At 40.2% G+C, this 20,039-nt stretch overlaps 1 protein-coding gene across 2 annotated transcripts in view; it reads left to right on the top strand.

The window, feature by feature from the left end:
* The window catches only part of NRG3 (neuregulin 3), a 1,219,292-nt gene that overhangs the window by 905,902 nt on the left and 293,351 nt on the right, over positions 1 to 20,039 (top strand). For both annotated transcript variants that reach the window (XM_040242574.1, XM_040242573.1), the window contains exon 3: positions 13,818 to 13,891. In XM_040242574.1, coding sequence (XP_040098508.1) covers positions 13,818 to 13,891 — 74 coding nt within the window. The remainder of the gene's footprint in view (positions 1 to 13,817; positions 13,892 to 20,039) is intronic.

Raw genomic sequence — 20,039 nt, 5'->3', positions numbered from 1 at the left:
CTAACTCCACAGTTCTACAGTATCAAAAAACATTTAGATTTGGTTCCAATCTCTACTTAACATCTAGCTGAATTTTGATTATATATATATGTGTGTGTTTCTTACTAAGACTATATTTTTAGAGCAGTTTCAGGTTTACAGCAAAATGAATATACAGATATTTCCCATATACTATCTGCCCCACACATGCATGGTTTCCCCTTGAACAATATCCCCACCAGAGTATCCCATTTGTTACAACTGATGAACCTACATTGAGGCATCATAATTTTACAGAGCCCATAATTGACATTAAGGTTCACTCGGTGTTGTGTATTCTATGGTTTTGGATAAATGTATAATGACATATGTCCATTATTATGGTATCACACATAGTATTTTCACTGCCCTCAAAATTCTCTGTACTCTGCCTCCTAATTTCTTAACCCTCACCCAACCCCTGGCAACCACTGATTTATTACAGCCTCCAAAGTATTTGCCTTTTTCATAGTGTCATATAGTTAGAATCATAAATATGTAGCCTTTTCAGATTGAATTTTTTCACTTAGTAATATGCACTTAAATTTCCTTCATGTGTTATCATGGCTTGATAGCTCACTTCTTTGTTAGTACTTAATAATATTTGTCTGGATGTACCATAGCTAATTTATTCATTCACCTACTGAAGGACATCTTGATTACCTCCAAGTTGCAGCAATTATGAATGAAACTGCTATAAGCATCTGTGTGCAGGCTGTTTGTGGACATACGTTTCAACTCCTTTGGGTCAATACCAAGGACATGATTGCAGAAGTGTATAGTAGGAGTAGGTTTAGTTTTGTGAGAAACTGCCAAGCTGTCCTCCAGAGTGGCTGTACTATTTTGCATTCCCACCAGCAGGGAATGAGAGTTTGTGTTGTTCCAGGTCCTCGTCAGCATTTGGTGTTGCCAGTGTTCTGGATTTGGGGCATTCTCAAAGGTGTGTAGACATAGCTCATTGTTTTCATTTGCATTTCCCGGATACTCTGAATGTGGATCATTGTTTCATATGATTATTTTCCCTCTATATTGTCTTTGGCGACATGTCTTTTCAGGTCTTGGCCTGTTTTTTAATTGAGTTGTTTGTTTTCTTATATAGAATTTTAAGCTTCCTGTAGATTTTGGATAGCCCTTCTTTATCAGATGTGTCTTTTTTGAGCATTTCTCCTAGTCTTGCCTTCTCATCTTTACCCATTGCCTTTCATGTTGTGTCTTTTTGTTTCTAAGATATACTATAGTATTAGGGAAATTCTTGTTACTGAAAATCAAATGAAGCTGTGTTGTAAGAACTGGATTATGGAGCCAGTGAAGCTAAGAACTGGAATCATTTTAAAAATTAAATAATTTGCTCTATTTCCATACTTAAATTTCTTCATCATGTAAGTATGCATGTGTACACACACACACACACTAAACAAACAAAAAAAAATGTAAGTGTGCTTATCATGAAAAGCCACCAGCCTTGGTCTTATCATTTTGCACTAATTCCCCGCTCGCATTCCACTAATATTTGGCATTTTCCTAGTTGTTAACTTTGTGTCTCTAAATAATATATTAAGCCCCTATTTCTTTCTTTATCTATTTTAGTTATGATGCATTGACTTTCCATAATGATGGAAATTTAAGTCATTTACACAACCTGCCATTTCTTCCCACTCCTCTCTACCTGGTTCTGTCATTATTTGCAGTTATCAAAGTTAGACTTAATGATACATTTCAGTAAGTAGAATAGTATGGTTAAGAAATTGGGGCTTTTTTGTGCAAAACTGAGGGGTTGATCTAGTCACATATCTCCCTGGTTTCCTCCTAACAGATTTCCAGACTTACAGTAACGATTATATTTGACTGAGCATCCATTTAAACTTACAAGTCTGTGCCTTTTTTTTGTTGTTGTTCAAGGCAAGACCTCACTTTCATCTCAGTCTGAGTTGCATGAGGCTTTTAATATGAAATCACTTTCCATTCAGTCCAACGCTTCCTTGTTGCTGATGAATGTCATGCATAATGAAAGATTATATCCATTTATCCTCAGCAGTAAATCATTTATCACTCAAGGGAGATATATTATTGTGAATTCTGATCAAAGCTGCCCACTTCCTTTAGCCAGCAGAAATGCTGCACCCTGTTAGTGGATTGTACAATATCCTGTGAGAAACAGGAAAAATTATGCTATTGAATGAGGGTTTGGCAAACTCTAGGGGTTTCTAAATGGCTTTTTTTTTTTTTAAATCATGTTTCATGTAGAATTTTCTATGATCCAGGCATGTGAACTGTACGAGTCTCTTTTTGGCTTTCTTCACTTAATTAAATCTGAAAGCTGTGGGACTTTTTGCAGCTTGCTCTGTGATGTCTGCAAACAGATTTGTGAATGACATTGTGTGGATATTTTGCCCCCTTTCTTAGGCAATAATTATTCCCACTTCTTTTTGAAGCATACTGTGCATGGTTTTATCAGTTCATTTGCTAATGAGCTCCTTCTCTCCTTTATAATGCCAATCATAAAGATGCCTTTTAAATAAGATTTATCTCTCAGATTTATTTCCTTTTCACTCTTCCTTATCAAGCTGTGTACTGCTTTGCTTCAGGGAATCACCCACATTATCCAGGCAAGAAACAAGGCTGTCCTGTTTGATCTTTTGTTGATATCCTACTCACTCACTGTCTTCTGAAAGCATTCAATTCCAGAAAGGACCTCACAGTCCTTCAGAGGAGTTTCTTCTTATGTTGTGTCTTTGATTGGAGGTATCATTGCCCTATGTTCCACATCTCTATTCACTGCCTTTCAAATTCAACAGCATGTGAGTGCCTCAGTATTAAAGTGATCCTAAGTAGAGTGAGTTGCAGAAATAAGGAGAAAGAGTGGACCTTATTTCTTCCTTTGGTCTTACTTGGGCTCCTGGCCAGGATGCTCTTACAATTTATTCAGAATTTATGCAAAGTGGTAGCTAGTGATCTGCACAATTGAGTCACAAATCTGTACCTAACATCTACAAACAACATTGCTTCATTTGATGTTCGTCACATTCTGAAAGTAGCCTTTCAGTGTTTTGGCCATTGAAGAACTAGCAAATTAAGAACCTTAATTTGCCTCCTCCAGACTCTATGAACGCATTATCTTCCTTGCTTGGTCGATAAAAATAAATATAATACCCCCAGGCTCCTTATACTTAAAACAAGAGATTGCTAAATTTATCAGAACAAATTATAGTGATAGCAAAAATACTATACATTAACTTTAATCTAGGTGTTCCTGTTGATGGTTCTTTCTTCTTTGACTAATCAGAAGTTCATCTACATACAACTGCCAGGTCTAGAGAATAAATTTAGGACACCCAGTTAAATTGAAATGTCAAATAAAAATAATCAATGCATTTTTAGTGTAAGTATGTCCCAAATATTACACATGGAACACACTATTGCCAAAAAAAATGTTTATTTGAATATCAGATTTAACTGGGTGTTGTATATTTTATCTGAAAACTCTAAACATGGGAGAATCCAAATTCTGGTCTTTGCTATGCTATAGATATAAATTACCTAACTTAGTAACTGTCATAGACTGAATTGTGTCTTCTGAAAACTCATTACATTCAAGCATTAAATTTCAGTGTAACTGGATCTGGAGAGAGGGTCTTTAGGAGGTAATTAAGATTAAATGCAACCGTATAGGTAGGGTCCTCTTCTGATAGGATTGGTAGCCTTAGAAGAAGAGGAAGAGAGAGATTGACGAGGGAGAACTATTGATAGGTCAATCTCTCTCCACCATGCAAGGTAGCAGAAGCAGCCTTCTGCAACCCAAGAGAAGAGCCCTCACCAGACCCAGGCCTTGCTGGCACATTGATCTTGGATCTCTAGGCTCCAGAACTGTGAGAAAATGATCTTCCATTGTTTAAACCACCTACTCTATGATACTTTGTTATGGCAGCCCAAACAGGCTAATATAGTAAGTTTAGAATGTTTTATTCTGGCTCAGTTTTACATTTCTTGCTGAACTGTGAGCTGATAAGGATGATTGCCACTTCTCTTCCATTGACTAGTCTGAACATGTGAGTCAATTACTCTTCTAATTTCAAGTGAGTAGAGAGAGACAAGTGAAGGAATCTGCTACTAGTTGAACCTTGAACATCAGAGAAAGTCTGTGATTGGCTAATCTCACTATGTTGGTGATGTCTTGAAAATGAAAGTGTTAGCTGCTCAGTCTTGGCCGACTCTTGTGACCCCATGGACTACAGCCTGTCAGGCTCCTTTGTCCATGGAATTCTCCAGCCAAGAATATTGGAGTGGGTAGTCACTCCCTTCTCCAGAGGATCTTCCTGACCCAGGGATCGAACCCAGTTCTCATTACAGGCAGATTCTTTACTGTCTGAGCCACCAGACAAGCCCTGGTGACATCTTACATGAAAATTTTAGGAAGGAGGGATCATAGGGAGGAGTCTGTGAGCTAGTCATTCAGCCATGTTCAACTCTTTATGACCCCATGGATTATAGCCCTCCAGGCTCCTCTGTCCATGGGATTCTCCAAGCAAGGATACTGGAGTGGGTTGCGAGTTCCTTCTCCAGGGATCTTCCTGACCAAGGAATCGAACCGAGGTCTTCCACGTTGCAGGCAGATTCTTGACTATCTAAGCCACCTGGGAAGCCCCACTGGGAGTAGATGTGACAGTAAATCCTGGTCTGGTGTTGGCTGAGAAATATCAAAGGCAGTCATGGGAACTTTGAATTAAGGAAGTGGGGGAAGAGAGCATGACTCTCCTCTGAATTTAATATTAGAACCTAAATTTTCTTACTATTAAGCATATTTATAAGGATGAGGGGCAATCTAGGTCCATGCAATGTGTACAGAACACACAGTAAGTCAAGACTCATAACTCCACTTAGAGGTGGGCCCCTGACGCTGTGGAGAGGTCTATCACCAACCTCTGTCACGTCTCTCAGTGGCAGCAATAGGAGTCTTTCTGCATCCACAGGACATTTCTTTTCCAGCATAGTAGGCTACCTCCCTTGAAAACTAGAATCTCACATTTCTCATGATAGATTTTGTGTATACAGGAAATTAATAGCATAGCATTTTGTTAACTTGAATTGATAAAGCAAAAATCCATCCATCTTCTGCTTGTCACTATTACCCCATAACCCTTTTGTTCTAGATAAAGGCAACTATTACTGTACTACCTCTAATGTGATATTGAATTTGGGAAGTCTTCCTGCAAGAAGGCCAATAAATTACTTCTTAATTTACCTTTTTACCCTAAAAAGAGTTTTTTTTTTTTTTTTTTCTTCTTAAGATGCAGTAAAGCCAAAGCTAAATTAGATAGAATGGCTTTATTTTGCCCGCATGGCTGCTTTGGATGATACTGCTATGTATTTTAATCTGTGTAGTACCTTCATGCCATCCTGTGTGTTTTAATTTTGTTAATGTGGTAGCAAAGGTAAGTGAGGCTCTTGACCAAATAGGGGCAGAAATTTCTATAAAAGCCAAAAATTTATCCAAACTAACATGAGAACTCAAAAGTGTTCAAAAGTGAATGTGCCATATATGAGAGTAAGATGACAATGTAAACAGGTTCTGTCTCTCTGGTTCTAAAATTGACCAGTGAAGTGTATGGGTGACTGCTGGACCAGGTACCTAATATTTACACATGATTGAAAGGAACTTGCAGTTGAGAACACACATGGTTTACATATATATATATATATATATATATATAATTTATCAGACCAGAAATCATTTTTTTCCTTTTTGTCTTTAGGGCTCAAGTATTAACTGAATGCATCACACCTCCTAAATTTGAGCAGATGCTTTCATATTTACTTCTGAAATCATATCAATCTCATGATGAAGTAATTTGCCTCCATCTACTTTATTATTTTCAGTTAATTTATTTATTTTAATTGAGGCTAATTACAATATTGTAGTGGTTTTTGCCATACACTGACATGAATCAGCCATGGGTGCACATGTGTTCCCCATCCTGAACCCCCCTCCCACCTCCCTCCCCACCCCATCCCTCAGGGCCATCCCAGTGTACTGGCTTTGAGTGCCCTGTTTCATGCATCGAACTTGGACTGGTGATCTATTTCATGTATGGTAATATACATGTTTCAGTGCTATTCTCTCAAATCTTCCCACCCTCACCTTCTCCCACAGAGTCCAAAAGTCTGTTCTTTATATCTGTGTCTCTTTTGCTGTCTTGCACATAGGGTCATCATTACCATCTTTCTAAATTCCATATATATGTGTTAATATACTGTATTGGTATTTTTCTTTCTGACTTATTTCATTCTGTATAATAGGCTCCATCCACTTTATAATCCAAACTTGGTTAAAGGGTAATTAAAAAAAATCCTTATATATTTATTTAAATTGCAGGTATAATTTCATTAGCAAGAATAATCATAGTTGTAAGATAAGTGACATTATAGGCAAAAATTGCCTCAGCCATGGAATTTGTGATATGTTGATAACACTTCAGAAGATCTTCATGAGTTCAAAGACAGCTGTTCTGCAGTTTAAAAGAATTCAAATCTAATCTTCCATTTATAGTTCAAAGGATTTTAGAAAGACAGTACCTACAGCTAGACTATAGGTAAATTTAATTCCAATTTTGGTTAACTTAAATATCTTGCTGTCTTAATTAGTGTTCTTTTAAATAAGACCACTTAATTAAGTTCTAAATTCAGCTAAAGAAAGCTTACACCTTAATCAGTGTCACAATATTCTCCATAGCACAACCTAGATCTCAGCCTCAGCAGTGAGTGGCAGGGAAGAGAATGGGTTGTAACTTCATAAGTAATTGTTGAGCCTATAGCTCTGGGTGGCAGATGCTTACCTTGAGAAGTGTCTAGTCTTTCCAGCACACATCTGCATTCAGATAGAGACCTAGTTTGGGATTCTAACTTCAGGACTCCTCATTTCTTCAGTGCTGGGCAGTTTACTCACCTTGGTCAAACTGTATCCTCTGTGCTTTTGCCTTCTTTTTTTTTTTTTTTAAACTGAGAACAGTCCACAATCAAGAAATGTCATTTTTAAGAGTGGTACTTCTATTACAGAGCTTTCCCATCCATACCTGGTGAATATCCATTAAATTAATCCAAGCTTATGAAGTTTGCCTTTAAATCAGCAACCAACCTCTGTGACATGGTTTGCTTAAGAACATTTTGAAATTGTCTAGTAATGTTTAAATCTAGGTCTTTATTTCTAACCATGAATCATGGCTTCTTTTCATGATATTTGGACCATATTTTTAAATACTAATCTTGGGAAAGCTAGCTGAATGAACAATGGTTTATGTATCTATACGATTTCCATGAAGAATGCCAGAAAGTGCCACAGATCAAACAAGGACTTTAAAGTCAACCCTAGTTGAGTTTGTTCAAAGACTTACTGGCTGTATGATTTTGAAACAAGAGGCTTAACCCTTGTGAACCTCCATTTCTTCACTTGAATAGCTAGGATGATGATTCCAAATTCACAGAATATTTAAAAAAAAAAACCTGTCACATATTGAGTGCTTACCAAAATAAGTATTATTTATTCCTAATAATAATTCTAGGAGGGAGCTACTATTGTTATCTCCATGTTACAGAAAGAAGGAGGAAGGTAGAGGAAGGCTAGGCAGCTAGTAAATAGCCAATCCCAGATTTAAAAACCAGGCTGAGCACCAAACTACCCTGCATCTAAAATGTAAAGTTTAAATGCCTGATGATTTTTCCATTTTGCCTAACCAAGGGCCGACTTTGAGGCTGAGGAGAATTGGCAAGAGATAAAGAAGAATACCTGGAGGGAGTGTTTTTTGTTTTTGTTTTTTAACTCAAATCAGCATTTAATAGGCCCCTACAAATTGGCAGACTTGTGTATCACTGACAAAGTGACTCCTTTCCTGTAATATCAAAGAGTAATTGTGATTTTTGTCTATGAATGAAAGTTGCCACAGTCAGAAAACAAACCATACAGTTCACTACCATTTCTCTTGTGAAGTTAATTGATTTCTGCTGATTGAAATTTTATATTTAAATCAAGTTTTCAAGAAAGAAGCATGCATTATTTCTCTAAAATGCATGCAGAGACCAGACCCTATACTACAATTGAAGCAAACATTTCTAAACTTCATGCATTTCTCTCTGTAAATTATGTAAAATGCATTTTTGCAAATATGTGCAGTAGAAGGTCTCTAGGTATAAAAATGGCCAAAATGAATGTATGTAATATAATAACGACATGAGCTTGCCCATTTTTTTCCTTCCTGGTATCATTCCTAGGGTTTAAAATGGGGAACAGGAATATAGAAGTTTTGTGTAAAGTTCAGTTCACTTCAGTTCAGTTGCTCAGTCTTGTCCGACTCTTTGCGACCTCATGAACTACAACACTCCAGGCCTCCCTGCCCATCACCAACTCCCGGAGTTCAGCCAAACTCACGTCCATCGAGTCAGTGATGCCATCCAGCCATCTCATCCTCAGTCGTCCCCTTGTCCTCCTGCCCCCTATCCCTCCCAGCATCAGAGTCTTTTCTAATGAGTCAACTCTTCGCATGAGGTGGCCAAAGTACTGGAGTTTCAGCTTCAGCATCAGTCCTTCCAAAGAACACCCAAGACTGATATCCTTTAGGATGGACTGGTTGGATCTCCTTGCAGTCCAAGGGACTCTCAAGAGTCTTCTCCAACACCACAGTTCAAAAGCATCAATTCTTCAGCACTCAGCTTTCTTCACAGTCCAACTCTCACATTCATACATGACCACTGGAAAAACCATTGCCTTGACTAGATGGACCTTTGTTGGCAAAGTAATGTCTCTGCTTTTCAATATGTTGTCTAACTTGGTCATAACTTTCCTTCCAAAGAGTAAATGTCTTTTAATTTCATGGCTACAATCACCATCTGCAGTGATTTTCGAGCCCTCCAAAAATAAAGTCTGACACTGTTTTCACTGTTTCCCCATCTATTTCCCATGAAGTGATGGGATCGGATGCCATGATCTTCGTTTTCTGAATGTTGAGCTTTAAGCCAACTTTTTCACTCTCCTCTTTCACTTTCATCAAGAGGCTTTTTAGTTCCTCTTCACTTTCTGCCATAAGGGTGGTGTCATCTGCATATCTGAGGTTATTGATATTTCTCCCGGCAATCTTGATTCCAGCTTGTGCTTCTTCCAATCCAGCATTTCTCATGATGTACTCTACATATAAGTTAAAGAAGCAGGGTGACAACATACAGCCTTGACACACTCCTTTTCCTATTTGGAACCAGTCTGTTGTTCCATGTCCAGTTCTAACTGTTGCTTCCTGACTTGCATATAGGTTTCTCAAGAGGCAGATCATGTGGTCTGGTATTCCTGTCTCTTTCAGAATTTTCCACAGTTTATTGTGACCCACACAAAGGCTTTGGCATAGTCAATAAAGCAGAAATAGATGTTTTTCTGGAACTCTCTTGCTTTATCAATGATCCAGGGAATGTTGGCAATTTGATCTCTGGTTCCTCTGCCTTTTCTAAAACCAGCTTGAACATCTGGAAGTTCACGATTCATGTATTGCTGAAGCCTGGCTTGGAGAATTTTGAGCATTACTTTACTAGCGTGTGAGATGAGTGCAATTGTGCGGTAGTTTGAGCATTCTTTGGCATTGCCTTTCTTTGGGATTGGAATGAAAACTGACCTTTTCCAGTTTTTGTGTGAAGTACACCCATGCAAATACTAAACAGAGAACAAGGCTATAAACTCAACAGCTGAGCATTATGATATAGTTGAGGAAGATGTGATAGAAAGTTTTATGTTGGCTGAGCCATCCATGTAGATAACAGAGACTGGCAGTGAAGATGGGTTGGAGTGGAGAAGAAGGCTGTGAAGCAATGATCTCATCTCCCATTGATGAGTAAATGACCAGGGAATCAGAGGATGGATAGTACCGTTCCCCGATGGGACAGTTGTGTGTTGTTTCTGTTTTGCTTTGCTTTGCTCTCCTGACAGGAGTAAGTGAGAGAAATGGAAGAATAATCTGGAAATGTAGCGAGGTTGTTGGTCACAAGTGAGAGTTCTTTCATTTTCACTCGAAGTCATTATTATTATTAGTTCTAATTAGTTATTATTCAGAAAAGAGTTCAAAGAAAGAAACTAGCATGAGTATTGTAACAAAACAGATGGGCATGCTCTGAAGTTAGTCATGTGGGCTGATGACCGTGGTAACCACTTTTTGCTGGCCAAAGAATGCCCATTCTTGTGGGAACATCAGCAATTGAGCTAACCATTAAAAAAAATCTCTGGGGGGGGTTTCTGCACCCAGGTTGAGTGCTAGGTTCATTGCATCTGTTTTAACACCCAAGACAAATCAAATATTTGCTTCTAGCTGACAAGCATGCATATTGTAATTTCTCATCTTTGTCAGTATCGTTCTCTTCTCCTTTGTCCAAAGATTGCCTTTTAAAGCTTTTCTCTAAAGCTGGGCTTTTCTTCAGGGACTGTGTATAAGAAGGAAATGAATAGAACGGGTGGCTTGTTATTATAGATACAGCTGAACAAGTGGGAGGGGGATGAGGGCCAAACTAGAAGGATATATCGAGTAGGGAAGTGAGGTCTGCGTTTGAAACCATACAACTGGCCCTATCACTGTAGAAAGTGAGGGGCCTGGCCCCGAAACTCACCAGGAGAGATACTTTGCTGACATTTTAAATTTGGCTCAGAATCTGCGATTTCTTTCCTTCACTTCATTGCCAGGAGCCAGTCTCCCCTATTCAGGGTTTTCATTGTTGTTTAGTTGCTAAGTCTTGTCCAACTCTTTTGTAACCCCATAGGCTGTAGCCTGCCAGGCTCCTCTGTTCATGAGATTTCCTAGGCAGCAATACTGGAGTGGATTGCCATTTCTTTCTCCAGGGGAGATTGAGTTTACACTGTGGTTGTTCTACTGACAGTAAGACTCTTCCCATTTTCTTTACACACCTGTTTATCCACTGTGGCTGTATTTCCTATTCTGAGCCACTTTTTGGCCATCTAGCTGTAGGGAAAAAAAAAAAAAAGGCTTATGTGTAAGAACGCCAGGGAACGTTGATATATTTTAATAAAATTGCTATCATGATGCAAGGCTTTCCAAGCATAAATAAATTCAGAGAAAAAGAGTGAATGAATTCAGTGGAGCTTTGAACCAATGCATAGTAGAAAAATAATAGAGTATTAACCTGATTACGACTAAGCAACCTTTACTTCCACTTTTCAACCTGATTAAGGCAAGATATATGCTTTTAAAAATGTATTTACCATTAAAGATTACATATATACTTTTAAAATTTTATTAATTCCATCATGCTTTACTAAGATGAACAAACAGAAAGAACTTCTATTATATGAATTTCTTTTGTTGTTATACCTGTATCTCTCAAGAGAGCAAAAATCTTAAAAAGCAGTCTCAAAATTCACCCCTCCCTGCAACTAACACAAACCACAACAAACATGCCGTGATATTTCTCGAAAAGATACACTGTTTATCACACTGTCAGAAGGTCTGCCAAACTCAAACTATGCAATAGAGGTGCACCCTAAGACATTTTTCCTTTGCTTTATGTGTTTAATAGTGTCATAAATTCAATCCACCTCACTGACTTTACCAGCTAGGCATATTTTGTCTTCACATTTGGATGGATTTGAACTTATCAAGGTGACATGTGTGATTTTTAAGTGGAAACTTTAATTTGTTATTTCTAAAAACCCAGCACCAATTAGCAGGGATCCATCGCCACCTTAACAAAGGAGCAGAGCTTGCCTCTACCTAGTCACACAGCCCTTGGTAGGTTTCCAAACTTGAGCCGGGCTACTTCAATCTCATCACACCTTATTATCTACAGCAGGCTGATAGGAAGGCAGGGTGAAGCCATGCACTGTCCAATTTTCATGATAACCCGTGAGGCCTGAGCACTTCAGAGTGGGCTCAAAGCCATGGCAAACCAGTTGAAGACTAGAACAGTCTCAAACATCTTTCCTTATTTTCTTTTCCACACACAAATACTCCTTATAAAGCAAAACAAAACAAAAGCACTTCCCCTTAAAAGCAGCAATCTCCCTAGGATACCATTGTCAAATTAAGATACAAAGAGTGAAGTGTGCTTAAAATCTCCCACATATGTTGGAAATAAAGTCCTCAGAAGTGAATGCATGCAAGCACCTAGCACCTTAACTCATCATTAAGGAAAATTAGAATTGAAACACTGTGGATCAAGTAATTCTGAATAAAGATGATGATGTTAGGGCAGCTTCAGAGAACAGAAATTTATTTTTTCATCACAAATGTGCTTCCATCTTAAGTATTTTCTGACTTTGTACAATTATCGAATCAGTAATATGCCTGCTTTATTTCAAGTGCAGTAAATGAATTTCTTAAAGTTTATGACAATATGTGTCTGCTTAAACAAATTCTCTTCATAGCCTGTTGGGTATTTGAAGTGTCCATGTATCAGAAGTCTTTGTTCTCAGTCTATAGGGAAAATTACCAAACACACTCCAGTGTGCCAGGTTTGAAAAGGTGCTAAAGAGAGCCTGCCTCATTACCTTTATTCCACTTTAGCTCACAGTGAAAGGTGGAAAAATTACCTGGGTGCCTTTCACTGTGATAGCTCCAACGGCCATAGACCTTATCTAATAGTTTATTACATTCAGAAAACAAAGCATATTCTAAAGAAAGAATCCACAGCTCCTGTCTCTGACAGAATGGTCTCTTTGAATTCTTTTGTCGATTTCATAGATTTCTAACAACCAGAGGATTGTTTTTTAAATCTGATTTTTATGCCAGCAGCACAATTTCCTCCTCAGTAAGTAGGACAGATTCATCCCAGGAGCAACAATGGATGCCTGTCTGCTTAACTTGGGCATGACAGATTAAGCTTCAAGCATGTGCACTAAATGCCACCTCCTTGCTTACACAAATTGTTCAGAGGCAGGCGCATTGGGCCTCAGCTGTATTTGTTCCTTGAACTGTCAGCTGATGAGCCAATACTGTCCTGAGACGGCCAACCAGCCTTGATTGAGCAGAGACCGTGGACAGGCAGGGCTGCCTAGACATGCCTCACTGCAACGGCTTTCAGGTAAATATCCCACCTCCAAATTGCACCTGCCTTAGGAAAGTTTCCCTGGACAATGCCTTGCAGGAAGCATGCACTTGTTTGCTAAATATAAAAGAGAAAAATGAGGAGAGAAAAATGTGAGTTTAGAGAAAATGCAGAGACCTTTCATGTAGAGATAGATACTTTTCCGATTTGGCCAGATCTGAAATAAATGCTGTTATTTCTGGCCCAGCAGTTAGGCGGCACTGACTGGAAAAATTGCTAAGTGAAAAATAAAAATAAAATTAGCAAATGAACCAACTAGTAAAACATGAGGAAAATGAACAGTAGGCCAGATCTACTGATAATGTTTGATCAGTTATGTTAGAAAATGATTTTTTATTAGAAAAATAACACTTGTAATATGATGATTTCTGAAAGAGCATTTGCAGTCTTTTAGAGACCAGTATGTTGCATAAAGAAAACTGCAGAATTATAGTATGAGGATAACAATTATCCATACACCATGAGGGTCATCTTAAATTGCAGTTCTTTGTTCGCTAGATATTACCTATAAAACTACAAAAGAAAGGTGGTACTATTGTTGTTTTTTTCTCCCACAGACATAAGACTCTAGACTCCATCTGTCAATGTTAGACTGAGCCGAGCGTCACAAAAGCATGAATGTACTGTTCTCATGGTGATGTAATTGGTGGCTATTTTGCTCGTTGAAATCTCGAACCTTTCACAACCACATGCGTATGTTTGTCATTTATCCCTTTTCTCAGGTGCAAAGAAGGCTACCAAGGAGTCCGTTGTGATCAATTTCTGCCGAAAACTGATTCCATCTTATCGGATCCAAGTAGGTCATGCATTTTTCTTCTGTCTCTAACACAATATAAAGCTCGGAGTCACAGTTGCTAACTCATTGACCACCGGATCTCAGTTTTGTGTCTCCAAATGCTGCCAAGGGTGGGATCTGGGGACAGGCGTTCACCTTCAAGGTTCGTTCAGAACTATCTCTGCTGAGGTGCAGGTCTTCTCCGGGGATGGAGCCTGGTTTCCAGATTCATCTCCACTGCTACCCTCCCATGGGAACTGCAACAGCTTCTGCTCCCTTAGCTTTCAGGCTCCCTTATTGCCACCCTATTATGAAAACAAGGATATAGAAACATCAAAGACCTTATTATTTATCCAAAAGAGTGTTAAGAGAACTGTTATGTCATACTGCTTCTTACCTTCTGGTTGGTAATTTGTGAAAACATTAAACCCTGTTAACTTTAACCTTCCTGATGTAAGGAAATATACATATAAAATTAAATAAGAAGTTTTCAGACTAACTGTGAAAACCCTATTTTTAGCAACCCTATTCGCATGTCAGCGATTACAGTACCAACAACAAATTTTTTTTTTTTCCGTTCATGAAAGAAGACAATTTGCTGCTAAGAAATATTGCCATTTATTTCTGTCTCTGTGTGGAGTAAAAAATAATGTTCTATACGAATATGCTCAGTTCTAGTCAAATGTGAAATTTTTCCTTTATCTGTAAATAATCTGATCTTTCAGTGACTGCTACAGTTGAATCACCACTAAGAAAGGGACTTTTATTGAATCAGCAGTTTAGTTCAGTGAAGATAATGACAGGCATTTTCAGATTGTAAAAACAATGTTTTGGTTTCCTGAATACCAAACATGCATAACATAAACTTTAGCGAAATACCATGTATTGATGGCAGCCAGTGGTCACCCTGTCTGTGAATGTGCAGGTTGCTGTATAATGAATGTGTTAAGCCATCCTTCAACACTTTTTCAAAGTGCTTATTTTTATTGCCCCTCCACCCTGAATTTTTAAGTAAGTTTCCCTGAGTATACATAATATTTTTTTAAAGAAAATTTTTGTGTAATTCAATTTGCTTATGTTTTATCTTGACAAGGCAAGCTGCCACCATACAGCATTAACTATTCTTTTCTTAGCAAATTTAGCTATCATAAAGAAAAGGTTACTGCCTAAAAGCCAGTAACCAAGCTGGCCGTGGTTGATCTCTGTTCTCTGAAATGTGAGGCTCTGGTCTCTAGGAGTTTCCCAGGTAGGGGACAGTTACTGGAGTGTGTGGTATCTTTTCTATCTTGTAGTTTTAGCCACTTGCTCAGCTGACGTCTAAAAGGTATGATTGTGGCTGGAGACATGTATTTGCTGCATTAGAAAGCATAAAAAGAAGAATGGGTTTGTTGATTTCATTTTCTTTTTATTCACTTTGATGTACTTAGTTTTCCTTTTTTTTCCCCTCTTTCCTTCTTCCTTATTCTTCCCTTCTCTTTCCTTCCCTTTTATTTTCCTTTTTCCTTTCTTCTTTTTATTATTTTCTTTCTTACCTATGCTCCCTGTCTTCCTTCTTCCCTCCCTTCCTTCCTTTTTTATTTTCCTATATAGCTGTAGAATACCTGTTTGGTACAGGGTACTGGAGCAGGGCTTGCATGCAGAACAAAATAGGTAAAATGATCTTTCTTTATACAACCTAATAAAACCTTTGCCATTCTATTAAACATGATAGTCCATCACTGCAAATGTTGCGAATGAGACCACTGTACGTGTTGAAGAAACCAGGACTCGAGAAACCAAGCACTGCACTCAGAGTTGGAGAATTCAGGTTTTTTATGCCGGTCGGCCCAGAGGAGTTAATCCTCCAAGCTCTGAGCTCTGAACAAAGGGGTTACAGAGTTTTTATACATGGACAGGCATGATTAAGCGGGTTTGCAGGGGTTGGGTGATTGCAAAGAGCAGGACAGGGGTGAGTGAGATAAGGCCTAATTCCTAGCATTGTGAGTCCCCACTTTCTGAGACTACATGGCCTATGTGATCCAGACTTTGCAAGGAGAAAGCTGAGTTACAGAGGCAGAAAGAGCAGGAGGTTTTGTAAAATTTTAACTTTCCCTCTTCACTCCCCCCTCTTGATGCTTCTGTCACTCATTGTAGAAAGCATCATCTCATGTTTTGGTAGGACATTCAGAGCTCCCCATCATTTAGGGGGCTATATTGAGTTATTATCATTTGTAACTTTATGGATTCAATTTGAGAGGTTATGAACTGGGTAATAGCATTGAGCATACAAGGACCAAAAAGGAGCGCCACAAAGAACATGAAGAGAGGACTGGTTAAAGGGAAAAGCCACGATGCCCAGCTCCAGATATTGTTCCAATTATCCCAGGCGTTTGCTAGTCCCTCTCTCCTTTTGATGATTTGTTCCCTTAGCTGTTGGGCCATATCGCTAACTATTCCTGATTGGTTTACATAAAAGCGGCATTCTTCATTCAGGAAGAGGCAGAGTCCTCCCTTTTCAGCTGTCAGTAGGTCTAGCCCTCTCCTATTCTGTAAACTCACCTCAGCCAGGGAATCTAGTTGGTCCAGTGAGGCCACTAATGAACTGGCTACTCTCTCAATGTTGTCTGTGAAGTCCTTGGATAGTGTATGGTAGAAGGTGGTTGATGAAACAACCCCTCCTATTCCCATACCTATCCCAGCCGTAATTCCCAGGCCAACTAGTAGGGGTATAAACTGGATGGCTCTTTTTGACTGCGTGTGTGCTGTCAGAGTAACAGTGACAGTCTGGTTGGTAGGGACAATATTCATCCGGGGAGTGAGGAAAGCTAAGGGGCAGATACCCGTCTAGTTAACTGGTAGACATAAGTAAACAACTGTCCCACAAAGAGGCCCTGATGGGGGCAACACCATATTGTGTTTGTGGGAGGATGAGTGAGCCACTCACCTTTTAAAGTTTTTGATTACATTTGTTCCTGGTTAAATTGCCTACAGGTGCAGTCCCTCCATCATTTCTAAAGCATTCTGGAGCCTTCTGAGTTAACTCAATTGCCCTTAAGACTGGCTCTTGTAAGGGTGGATCTATAGGAGTTCCCATGGCTGTTGCATTATTCACTGGTACTGGTGTAACTAAGCACTGTGGAGCTCCTAAGGATAAGCAAAGCCAGCAATCCCTGGGCAGCTCGGCGCTGGTGTCATTAAGAAGGCAAAGACTTGTGCTGATAACCGGGTACAGACGAGGGTCTAAGAGGGAGTTAACTCTGGAACCTGGGTCATACAGCCAACAGGCAGAGCCTGATTTTTTAGAGCAAAGATGAACCATGATTTCGTTTGTCTGCATTATTGTTCCTGTCCAATAGGTTTTTCCATTTATTTGGCAGACAGACACTTGGTCTGGGTTGTAACATCTGCGTGGCATTTGGGGATAGACAGAGGCACAGGGGCATGTTGGCAATGCCATGGTGTTGGGATACCGCCTGGGGTTTGGATCCTCTGGTGGAAGGAAGATAGTCACAGTGAGGAGTATAACTGGAAAACATTTTTGGCACCCAGACCTTTGGACATGCATCTCCTGGTTGTGAAGGCAGTAGGTGATTGGCCTACAGGATTGGCTATCTATACATTGTTCTAGCTGATGGTTAAGTAAGTGATTTTCCAAGGGTTGACTGTAATGTTGACAGGTGCATGATGGATAAGGACTGGCACCATCTGTTATAGCAAGGGGCACCAGAAGGCTGCAAAGCAGCCTGCACATAACAGATAATTGAGCACTAACAAAAAGTTTTCTCCCCATCTTTGGGTTGCCACAGCTATAGCAACTGAGTCTATTGTGAAGAGGGGTCAGCTATACTGTGAGCAATTTAGTTATGTAGGGAGAATCAATCATAAGAGACATCTAATAAGAATGAGGCTTCCCACTACTGTGAGATAACAGACAGCTAACCACAGCTTCTGACCCAAATGCCAGTCCTGGAGTGCTACTGAAGCTAGTCCTATAGTGAAGAGCACAGCAATGATACCAATCAGAGATAGAGGCCAGGGCTGACAATGAAAATCCATCTATATTTTTATAGCCAGATCCTCAAGCTTCCACCATGCATTGACCAGCCAGCTGCTGGAGTGTGGCTGGAGCAAGGCTGAAGAATCCTCAAGCTTCTGCTGTCCTTTGACTAGTCAGCTTCTGGAGTGACTACAGCAGGGCTCAGCGTCCTTCGTGGCTGACGGCTGTTGTTTTTGGAACCAGACCTTAAGGGGATTTTCGGGGTCCCAAACTGTTATCCAGGTGTCCGCACCACAGGAAGCCACTGCCTTCTTGACTCTAGTGTGGTGGATCCAAGGGATGACGCCTGTAACTTTAATAGCAGTAGGGGTTGCCAGGACTACCATGTGAGGCCTGTCCAAACTGGCTGAAGTGGTTCCTTTTTCCAGTCTTTTACCCATACCTCATCTCCTGGCTGATAGGAATGAACCCAACTGCCGAAAGGAATGGGTGTCCTTTCTAAGATTTCTTGGGTGATATGGTGGAAGACTTTTCCCAGGGCCTGGAGGTGTCAGGACATCTCCAGGTCAGCTAGTTGTTGGGGGTCTCCCTTGAGTTTTCCTGTCGCTGGGGGTGTTCTCCCATATAAGATCTCAAAGGGAAAATAGCCTGAGGACCTCAGGGTGTATTGGGCTTGGAGTAAGGCTAGGGGTAACATGTCGAGCCAAGATAACTGGGTCTCCTGTCAGAGTTTAGCTAATGTAGTCTTGACGGTCCAATTCATGTGTTCAACTTTCCCTGAGCTCTGTGGCCTGTAAGGGCTATAAAGCTTCCATTTGATTCCCAGTGTCCTGGATAAAGTTTGGATTATCTCAGACACAAAAGCTGGCCCATTGTCAGACACTATGGAGGGAGGCAGCCCATATCTGGGGATTATGTCTCTTAGCAGGGCCTTGGCCACTGTTCATGCCCATTCAGTGCACGTGGGATAGGCTTCAGCCCATCCTGAGTACATGCAGACTATCACAAGTAAATACTTACATCCCCTGTAGGGCTTGACTTCAGTAAAGTCCACTTCTAGGCCTTCGAATGGCGGTGTCCCAACTGTCTGCACCCCTCCTTGGCTGGCGTTTTGTGCACACGTCACACATCTAGCACTAATCTGGGTGCACCGGGTTGGGAGCTTAGGAGTGAAATAGTAGCCGCTCAGTACGCTTTCCAGCTCAGTTTTTCCTAAATGAGCTGTCTCATGATGTTGTTTTACCAGCTAGTCTGCTATATTGCTGGGGACAAAGCGTCTTTGGTTTCAGAGCTTCCACCAGCCCTCTTTTTTTTTTTTTTTAAATATTCCTCCCTTATTTAGAGCCCATTGATCTTCTTCCTTGGTATCTCTTGGAGATGGAGGCAATTCTGGTGCCAAGAGGACGTTGAAGATTGACTTGTGGCCCACTGTGGGGCTGGGTTGGGTGGCTGCCTCCTTGGCTGTCTGGTCAGCCAACCCATTTCCTTTGCTGATTGGATCAATTCCTTGCTGATGGCCTTTACAATGTATGACTGGCACTTGGGAAGGCTTCCAGACTGCTGCTAACAGCTGAAGGATTTTTGTTTGTTTGTTTTTAATCTCTCTTCCCCCTGCTGTCAATAGTCCCCCCCCCCTTTTTTTTATAAATGAGTCCATGAGCATGTAAAGTAGCAAAGGCATACTTTGAATCAGTATAGATGTTGACTCGTGTCCCTTTGGCATGCCTTAGCACCTGGGCGAGTGCCCGTAGCTCAGCCCCTTGTGCTGACCACCCTGGTGGCATGCCTCAGCCTTCACTATCTCATCAGTTGTTATGGCCTAACCTGCTTTGCATTACCCATCTTGGATGAAACTACTACAGTCAGTGAACAGTTCCAGTTCTGGGTTCTGGAGGGGAATGTTTGTCAAGTCCAGCCTACATGAGTAAATTTCCTCTATGACCTCCTCGCAGTTACAATCAGGGGTTCCCACTTGCATAGGTAAAAAGGTGAGCAGGCTTCAGTGTCTGCACAGTCCTCAAGTTGGACCCATGGATTTTCTCAAAGCAGTCCTTGATAGTGAATCGTCCTGGAGTTGGTCAGCCACTTATGCCCCTGGCTATTCATCAGGGCAATAACAGCATGGGGAACCTTTACATTTATATTTTGTCCTAGAGTAAGCTCACCTGCTTCTCTGACCAAAACTGCAGTGGC

This window comes from Oryx dammah, unplaced genomic scaffold, assembly GCF_014754425.2.
Source record: "Oryx dammah isolate SB20612 unplaced genomic scaffold, SCBI_Odam_1.1 HiC_scaffold_6, whole genome shotgun sequence".
Lineage (NCBI taxonomy): Eukaryota > Metazoa > Chordata > Mammalia > Artiodactyla > Bovidae > Oryx > Oryx dammah.
Note: the sequence above shows the minus strand (reverse complement) of the source record. Positions and strands in the feature narration are given on the sequence as shown.